Source organism: Siniperca chuatsi, linkage group LG12, assembly GCF_020085105.1.
Source record: "Siniperca chuatsi isolate FFG_IHB_CAS linkage group LG12, ASM2008510v1, whole genome shotgun sequence".
NCBI classification, from domain to species: domain Eukaryota; kingdom Metazoa; phylum Chordata; class Actinopteri; order Centrarchiformes; family Sinipercidae; genus Siniperca; species Siniperca chuatsi.
The window spans coordinates 16600871-16610896 of record NC_058053.1 but is presented as its reverse complement, the minus strand read 5'-3'; the positions used below and the strand labels follow the sequence as shown (position 1 = coordinate 16610896).

At 40.8% G+C, this 10026-nt stretch overlaps 1 protein-coding gene across 1 annotated transcript; it reads left to right on the top strand.

The window, feature by feature from the left end:
* The first annotated feature begins 29 nt into the window (after positions 1-29).
* fancb (FA complementation group B) lies at positions 30-9592 on the top strand. Its single transcript, XM_044216216.1, has 8 exons — positions 30-1187; positions 1300-1455; positions 1553-1642; positions 2097-2225; positions 3163-3335; positions 4272-4696; positions 4769-5009; positions 6149-9592. Exons 1-8 carry the CDS (start codon positions 264-266, stop codon positions 6561-6563), a joined length of 2553 nt encoding a protein of 850 aa, XP_044072151.1. The 5' UTR covers positions 30-263; the 3' UTR covers positions 6564-9592.
* Positions 9593-10026: the final 434 nt, after the last annotated feature.

The following is a 10026-nucleotide window of genomic DNA, read 5'->3' as shown; positions in this document are numbered from 1 at the left end:
TCTCACCCACAATGCACTTGGGCTGACAGGAAGCGTTCAATTTCAGTTGGCGCGCCGCTGCTAGTATAGTGTATAACAGTCGCTATGAAACGTTGAATACGGCTACATTTCTCGCTCACAAGTATATTTAGCAACTAGTCGTCCCTGTGTACACCTTGGTGACACTTCTGTCATGAAAGTGACAGCTCCCACCTTAGCGATAACGTTAACTCATATAAGGAGGGATCGAACTTGGTAGGCACCCTTAGCTTCTCTATTACACGATGGAGAGATTGCGCTTGGGGGATTTGTATCGAAATCTTCATCGGCTTTCCTTCTGTGGAAAGATAATCTTATTTAACTGTAAACGAGCTTCAGCCACAAATGACAGCGAAAGAAGTGAGTTAATATTTTGCAGCCTGTCATTTGAACGGGAAGACAACACGTTCCTGAAGGCAGCTGATGGAGCGGTTGTCATCAGCAAGAAAGGATCAGCGCATGTGGATATTGTAAAATGCAAATGTACCATAAATGTTCAGAAGAGAGTCGCCACACCATGTGTTTTAGTGACAAAGAAGAGTGAGAAAGGAGAAACCTTCCAGTATACTCTTCTTACAGTGAGTAGCTCAAACCGACTGGAGCCCTGCATTGAATTTAAACTCCCTTATGAAATGAGGGAGAATGTGTCTATCCTCCATGGACCCACAGTGTTGTGGAGTCATGAAGGTAATGTCTTCTATACGTCTCTGCTGGCAGGAGAGGTGAGAAAGATACCCATTCGGTTGTCCCACAGTGTTGTTGGAGAACTCCCCCTCCACAAAGAACAGGTATTTGTTCTTGGACTGCAAAACCTTTCAGAACAGAGCTCAAATATCCAGTCCACAAGCCATACCCTGGGCTGTTTTGTTGAGAATGGACACGTGTTTGATGGTACTATGATTTTGCCTCATCCCTACATATGCATCACACGGTGCATCTTGGTGCTCTCAGCTGAAAAAATGGATGGTGGGTTGAAATCTGCTGTGGTTGCAGCAACTTCTAATCAGCAACTCGTTTATTTTGAGAATGGCATTGTGAAAGACACATGTCAGCTCCCCTTTGAACAACCTGAAAATATTCAGGTGGTCAATACCGGAAGAAATGGCTGCCTGTTTGTCATATCCTTTCACCAGGGGCATGTATGCGCTGTATGGAAAGAAACACTTAAGGTATGTAAAAATGGGTTTTCAGTACCTATGCACTATTTGTATTTTCTATTGCTATACTTTCATTCAGTTTACAAGTTTTCATAAGCCTACTTTGTTAACCTCTCTTCTCCAGATAGCGTCCCGCTGGTCAGGTGTCAGCTCTGTCCACGTGGATGACTTTGTGGGATGTGGAACAGACCAGATGCTGTTGTTTTTTAAGAATCAAGGCATAACAGGACAGCCATTGGACAAATTCCTCCTCACTGACCTCTGTGGCATTTCATATGCTGTAAGGCATCATTTTCCATTACATGAGCTATACTACTTCACAGTTACATCAATTTGTCACCGAGGTCAGAGTGACTAATAAAAAATATATGTTTTAGCGTTGCCAGGACAATATAGCACCAGAGACATCTCCTCCTCCACCAGAGAATCATCTCCTCACTCTTCAAGCTTTAGAGTCCAGATTACAGGTGAGCATTTGTAAACTGTTACAGCACTAGTATGTTATCTGTCTTAATGCTGGATGGCTGGGCAATCATTTAATCGTCTTTTTGTGGAATCGTATCCAGATGATATGATCACGTTGTGTTGCCATTTTACAAACATTTAATTATGATTCCAAGCAAAAATTAATTTGTGTAATTCATGGGTTTGTCTGAAGAGTTGTCTGATGTAATTTGTAACAATGGGACACTTTCCATTGTATGTAACATCAATTTGACTATTTTATGTAGTTCTATATACATTTGCCATATAGTGATGTATATCGAAATCGGAAAAAATATTCATATTAATACTGTGATGATAATTGGATTCCATCCATACTGACCAGCCATATTATGCTGCATAATCAATAACCTGATGATAGTGTTTGAATGAGATGACGACATCTTGACTGTCAATCAAATATGATCTGTCATTTAGAGTGGATTGACCGTGCTGCAGGAGCTTCAAAGAGAAGTGAGAGTGAAGGAAAGAGTCCTACAGCAGTCGGTCCAAGCCCTCACTGATGTGGTCTCAGAAAGAGAACCTATTCTCACACAGCCTGAGCAGGTACTGTTCTTGTGAGAAAATATACAAGCACGACTTTCTGCAAATAACAGCCTGTTACAGTATTAAGCTAAGTTTTCAGAGGGCTGGATGCTATTAGTGATGGTAATTGAAACCAGCAACTCTTTCAACCAGATCACAACAAAAATGTATAGAAATTGTACCTTTGCCATAGTGCTGGGACAGGACATCTTATATTGGTGATGACAACATTCTCAATGTGATATTAGCTGTATGTAACAGGAGCATTTCCATTTTCATAATGAAATGTCTATAACATTGATATGCATTTAATTTCATTTAAAACTTCAAAACGGGACATTTTATAACATCTTCAACAGAATTTAAAGATATTCAACTTTTCCATAAAACTGCAAGCTATATTATTGCTAGTCCTGCCCTCGTCCCCCTCAGTTGGTTAGGTTTTGCTGCCGCACTCATTTTGATAAGTTGTCATATTGAAAATGGCATCTCACATGAGGCTGAGGCAGTCGGCCTTCCTAATGCTGCCACTGGCATTGAGGAAGACCAAGATCAAATGCGGGCAATGGAAACAAATGCCAAACAAATTTCTTGTCTTCTACATTGTTGCTCATGGTGTCATTTCCTTTTTTGTTGCTGTTTTGTGCTGTGTTCACTAGCCTTACCTGGAAGGCGTCAACCCAACTAACTGCTGGCCTTACTGATACAACAAACACCCACAGCAAATGGTGTATATGGCCCAAAGCTAACTTTTTTTGAAAAGCAAATAATCATACTGCATTTTGACATAAAGTATCACCTCATCACTCTTTGTTTTTAAATAACATTTAAGAAGTCCACTACATGTGTGCCTAATGGGCTGTTGTTCAAATTGAAATGTCTGACATGAACTGCTATTGCTGTCAATGCTGTCACACACTTGTCATTGCTGATTATAGTCTTTGCACTTTCTGTCCAGGAAGGCCTTATTGCTCTGTGGGACTCTGATGATGAGTCAAAGGACGAGGCCTTGGATGACATGATACAAGACATGCCAGCAGTGTCTTCAAAACCTCAAGTTGACAAGCTATGGCATCGCTTCATTGAGGACCGAATGGTTGTGGGAGTGATACTATCTACTGACAGCTCTGTGTAAACATGATTTTGTTTTTTAATTGCATATATTTTTATGTGTGTGGACCGAGGTGTCAGCCTTCAATATGACCCATTGAACATGAATTTATCTAAACACATAGTAGTGATTTTTCTAAAATGCTCATCCACTTGATGCCTTGTCAGGCATAATGAGTTCATCTGGTTGAGTGGATCCATGTGTGTGTATGGTAAAGATAACAGGCAATATTAATATGGCACTCCATGTTTTAGTCGAGTGAGAAATACTATTGTGCAGCTGTCAGACTGTATCATTGCTGCCTGATTAGATTTGTCAGAACTAAAACATGGTGTCATTTGTTGAGGTGGACAGAGCATGTAAAGTAAATCGCATCTGTGAGGTAAAATTTCTACTTGTCTTCAAAGAACTTAGAGAGATTTTTTTGCATGATTAAATCAATGAGTCTTGTAATGAAATGTAACACCTAATCTCTGTCAACAAATAGCACCATCTGAGTAAGGACGCGTTTTTTTGCCTCTTTGATTGCCCCCAACTTTATATGAATTTCACCAAGGCAGATGCAGGGTGGCTAGGTGGTCACCATGGCAACAGGTTTTTAATAACTCTCCAAGCTCCTTTTGTGGGAGCAAGAAGCTATCAGATTCCTCCATCCACCTGTTCATGTTATTTTTTATTTGAGAACATGTGGAGGGAAAACTACTTCTGGCATGATTGCCTCAAGAGCCCAGATATTGTTGTTTTGATTGGTGCACTTGTACAGCTGATGTAATTTCACCTCCTGGAGATATTGGCGTTCACAGTTCACAAGCAGTCACACATTCTCACACACACACACACACACACACACACACACACACACACACACACTTTGTGTTTTTGTATCTGATCTCCAGTCTGATTACCTACTGTCCATGTGATATCTGATTGTTAGTGATGTGTTATTTTTGTTCCAGACCAGTGGCCAGTGTGAGCTTATCCATCCTGACAGAGACGGGCCAGAGCTCAACGCCCGCAGTCATCCAGACCCAGAGCCAAGTGTTCTGGCTCCCTGCGCCCTGCTCCTCATCATCATCATCCTCCTCCTCCTCCGCCTCCATGTTCCCAGAGCCCGCAGCCAAAAGAAGCAAGCAGCACAATGCCGGCAGACCCAATGATCTCAACACATGCAGACTGGCTGTGACTGCTGTGACCAGGCTGACACCTCTGTTGAACTCTGGCTGTGTCAAGTGCCGTGTCATGCTCCATTACGTCCAGGGACGAGAGGCTTTTGCCCTCGTGAGCAACCCAACACCGGTTGTCTTGCATTGTGGTCAAGTTGCTTTAGACATCCAAAGTGATTTCCAAACCCGACTGTTGAAAAACCCCGAAATCAAAACAGGTAAAATCACAAATGCTTGAGATTTTAATTTTGTCACAAGGATGTTCATGATTGTCTTCTTTTTGTGCCCAGATGAGGTTAAAGAGGACTTGCTGAGTCTGATGGCGGTGCTGGAGCGCTGGGTCTTCCAGATAGACTCTCCTGATCACAGCTTAGGTGATGTAGATGGCTGGATTCAGAAAAGAGTGGGTTGTAAGAGGATAGAAGTGAGCCCTCAGTATCTACTGTTAAATTCTTCCGGACCATCTGCTCTCATGCTGCTGCACTGGCATCAGATAACCCCTTTCCAGGGGGAACTGTCTGTCCACTCCAGGTAAATCATTTTTATTTACAGATACCAGTAGGATGGCTGTATTACTGACCTCAGAGTTGTAGTTGTTGATGGTTTGAGTAGTATTGAGTTTTGGCCATAATCATATTATCAGTTAATAAAGTAAACGGATGTATTTTTTATCTTCAAGTTAAAGGGGCTTTAAAGGTTTTTTTTTCTTTCTTGTAAAAAAAGTCTGTATTTTGCATTTGGTGTTACTTACCAAAACGCATTGTGTGTATTCTTGAGGTCTAACAAAGATATGGAATCAATTTCCTTACTTATAGAACATTTGCATAGCTGATTTTTGATATACTTTGAAACCTGCATTGTTTACATCCATATTTACTTGCTAGCAGTCTTCTTCTTCTCTGCCTTTGCTGGTGCATTGATGCAGTTGTTGGTGCCTTACAGCCACCTGTAGATCAATGGAATAGTGTACCATTGTGTATTGCATCACCCGCATGCATTTGCGTGTGCAAATGTGTCCTTGTGCGCATGCATGAGAACAAACAAAACGGGGACCCGCTCAGAAAAATTTGCTCCGTACACACAAGTACCTTTTTAATAAGTCTTAATTTGACCTTTATATTCTATTGTCTGAACACCATTTTCATGTTTTCCAACTTCGTTTGGTTTGCATGATTTGAAATGTTAAATGCTACTAATTTGATAGTCATGTAAAGTCAGAAAAACAGAGAATAGTTTGTCTAATAGAGAGATTTTCTATTCATTTGCAAACTATGATATTGCTGCTCTGCGTATTGGATCAAACACTACTACCAGGGACTCTTGAATTATTCAAATTTTGTTTGAAAGAACTAGGGAAGGTAGTTGCGCAAGTAGAAGTGGGCACTGCTTAATTTATATGAATGGTTTCAAAGTTGACAAGGCTTTGAAGTTGACTAGGATTCATGTCTGTGTGATATTCCACTGAATATCAAAGTGATTAGGATTCTCTGGCAAGCAGAGCACTTAAAACGACAAATCCTGCAAATAAACTGAACAGGTAGGTGGGTGTGAAGCAGCTGACAAATGACAGACATGATAAAAAAGACATTAAGAAACTTCAACAATCATGTTTTCATTTATTACAACATATATTATATGATGCAAATTGTGTCTCTGTTGTTCCTTTGCAGCCAGTTACAGATGCTCCAGTTCCTGGACTCTCTCTTGGCTTACCTCCCTGCGTCCTGCTCCACCCAGCCTGTCAAAGTTACAAGAGGACAGGGTGCAGCTCAAATACTTTCTTTGGCATTGGAAAAAGAGGTGGTGTCACTCAGAGAGTGTGTGTCATTGCTATTTTGTGAAAAAGAGGAAGAGGAGGAGAAGAGGAAGAGCCTTGGACACGAGGAGAGCCCTGAACCAGGATCTGTAAAGGGGCTCCAGAGGTGCAGAGAGGTGTGGCAGCAGGACGTGGAGAGGAGTAGGATGAGGTTGAGCCCCCTGGTGGATGTGGGAAGGTATCGTAGGCTAACCCAAAGCATGTTCAAAGTCCAGCTCGATGGGGATTTGGCAGCTCTCTTAGACAATCAGAGAACTTTGCTCAGCTAATGTGCTGCAGATGTGGTTATTGTTGAAAATCCCATCGCTAAGTCTGCCAAGACAAGCAGTTAGTATTAATGGGAATAAAAGCCAACTCTTCAATAGTCTATCGTGTCAAGTGTTCAGCATGTATGCTCTGCATATTTCACCTGTACTGAAGGCTACCCCCGTTGCTGGCTTGGTTATGTCTGTACTGAGCTGTGTGTGTCTGCTCTCTCAGACAGCCTCTTGGGGTTTATATCTATCTAGTGTCTGCTGCTGCGTAGAGCCTCAGCCTATTTCCATTGGATCACCTCCTCGGTTTCACAGCCTTAATCTGATACTGATGTGATACTGCTCTCTGCTCAGTTTATTCTTCTGTTCATGTCCCTTTAGACCCTCTGTGTTCAAAAACGCTCTGTAATGTCTGTCGCTGTTGCTGTGTGCTATTCACTAGGAGACAGAGACCACTTTCATCCTGCAGTGAGAAACTGTTTGTGTTATGAATAAAGACAAGACATGATGGTAGAGCAAGGGCTTATACATCTGCTCAGTGGCTGGAGTTGACTGAAAGCTTTTAGTGGTACTTTCCCCTCATGGCTCAGTTATTTCCCTGTGAAACGATGTGAATAAAAAAAGTCCTTGGTTGCTGTTGCTCCTATGATGCTGCACAAGCTGTCAGCACTGTTAGTTAAAATGCCATTCGTCCAAGTAAACATCTTGGTCTGTGGCAGCTTGACCAGTAGTGTTTGCTAAAATAGCTGGTGAGGTTGTTTTTTGTTTTTGTCCCAGTGGGGGCTGCAAAACGAGGATGTGCATTTTGCTTGTTCTGGGAGCTACTCCATCTGTTTGTAGTACTCAGCCTGAGGAGAGATATACTCCCTCTCTTTTACACCTTTTAATGTCTCTTCTATTGGACTGACTGCCACGGGACTCCCCTAAACATAACTGAAACATAATTACTTCAAAGTTTCCTATTTTCATGAGTGATACCGAACGTGTTACTTTATGATATCAATGCTGCTGATGCTGCTTAATGAAATGTTGCAGAAGTAAAAATGTTAGAATGGAAATAAAGCCCCTGTTTGCTGCTCAGTTAGCTTTTGCTGTTATATTTAGACAACTCAGCTTCAGCGACCATGCAAGCTGATCACACATCAACACCTTTTTGCACATACAGAAAACAGGCAAGCTTCCCCCCACCTTTTTTTTTTTTTTGCTGCAAGACAAACACCCTTCACTTCTAGCAACACAGAAGAATTGTGAATTATTACTGCAAAGAAGACCAGTAAATGTCCAGGCAGAAATAGATCACTTTTGAAAGCCCTGACTGCCACCCAAAGTAAAATATATTGTTTGTCATCCCATTATTTCCTGTTAACTTGTATTAACTCAGAGTGGTGGAAGAAGGCTGCAGGGTTTAGCCTCCGATGAAGTCCCCTCACTTTAGTGGGGAATGAAAACAAGCTAGATGAATATTGTTGCTACTGTTATGAAACAACTCAGACATGGAGAAACCAAAATCTACACCCCATCTAGCTTATTAATATTTTATTATTATATTTGACTTGCAGGCAACTTGACAAATGACAGATTTCTGCATCGTTTGACACCTTTGTGGATTTCAGTATGGAAGCCCATTTCTGCCAGGCAAAGAAAAAAAATACATGAAAAGTTAGTCATGATTAAAAAAAATGCTCATGATAAGTAAAAAAATTATGAGATTAAAAAGTAAAACATTTTTATCTCAACAATATTTATTTAATGTGTCATTTTAATAACCATTTCATAAATTTTAATCAAACTCAAAACAAGACTGTTTCCCCGAGCCAGTACACCAGCTCCAGACAACAACAGCATATGTTGACAAACTAGAAAGTAAGCTGAATGTCCATGGGCAAGTCATTTAACGTTACCTGAAACACAAATCATGGCTTGAATAGTGTGTGGCTCGGTTTGAGACACTTTGTTTCCCATTTACAGAGCCAGGGCTGTGTACCAACACCAGAGTTTTTTTCAGCCACACACAGACAGCTAGCAGACTGTGAGAAGATATTCGCTGAATTTGAGAAAAAGTCATGTATTGGATTAGAATTGCATACCCCACCTTTAATTTATTGACCTTAAGAGTTTGAGTTAAAGATTGAAACTCAGCATTTTATTTCTTGCTAAACTGATACTTATGTACATATACTATATGACTGTTTTATTGCTGTGTTTGCACATATGACTGATTCATTTGTTTGTTGTTATTTGCGTTTTTCTAGTGTTATCTCTGTTTCCCTGGAAACACATGTGTTCTGACTAATAACTGGAAAACAATCAGTCCCGTCAGTAGAATCCTATGTAATGAAACCTAGTTTACTACTCCAGCAAGTAGACCGACCCTTAACGACCTAGCAACAAAGACAATTTCTAGTCCCTGTTGAGTCAGCCAGCCATCTTGAGCTAATGCTTTCTAGAGATCGTTGGATTTCCCAAACTGAATAAATACCACCCATCTAAAACACACAACTGCCTTGATTGCTCAATCTTGTTGTAACTAAGAAGGCCTAACAGTTTCCATGTGATCCAAACATCAATAACTCCAGAGCGTTGTAAAGTCCAAAAGTCAACATTTATTGAAAAAAGATAGATGTAATCATTTCCAAAATTCAGATGTTTTTATCTAACGAAATATTCTGCTTCAGTCCATGTTTGTTGGCGTTTAACCTTTTCAAAAACAACATTTTCACTGGGGGTCACAAAACTGGTTGCTGTCCGGCTTGCTGCAAACGAGGGAGGCACGCACCTGGCGGAATAATATTTTTAGTGATGAGCACAATGTGCTGTCATCAAATAGTTCTCAGTGTGAATTCATAGACACTAGTTCCTCAGTGTTTATGAATTCACCAACCAACAATATTTCTGTCTCTGGAGAGCCACGTGTCCCACTGTACCACTGGTAAGGCAGATATCCCATGCATAACATGAGCTCTGCTTCACGCACACAGTGCCTGTTCTGTAGTTTGAAGAGTGCCATGGAAGCATAATCCTCTGAATAAACCCTACAGAAAATAGCAGAATTTGTGGCTGCATTTATTATTACTTTAATACAACAGGAATTAATGTTTAATTTAGTGTGTTTAGAGTATTCATGTTCAGGCATAAGAGACACACATTTGGCAAAATCATGCACCAGTGTTCTTAACTCCATCAATTTCCCGCCTTTCTCTCACACTGGCCTTCTCAATTGCTGTGCAGTTGCTATGGCAACCCTCATTTCTTGCCTCTCTCATAGACCTCACAAAGCAGTCTCCCTAAACCTTAATGAATGATGGAAAGTTGTTTTCCTCTTAAACACAAATATAAGCTGCAAATAATTTTCCTTTCATAAGAAGTCATACTGAACTTGATTGCATTAAGGATATTGCATCCTTGCATATTCAAACAGCAGTAATAATGGACGGTGATGTAAGGCTGCGTCTGTGAAATGGATGGTGTTGCCATGAGA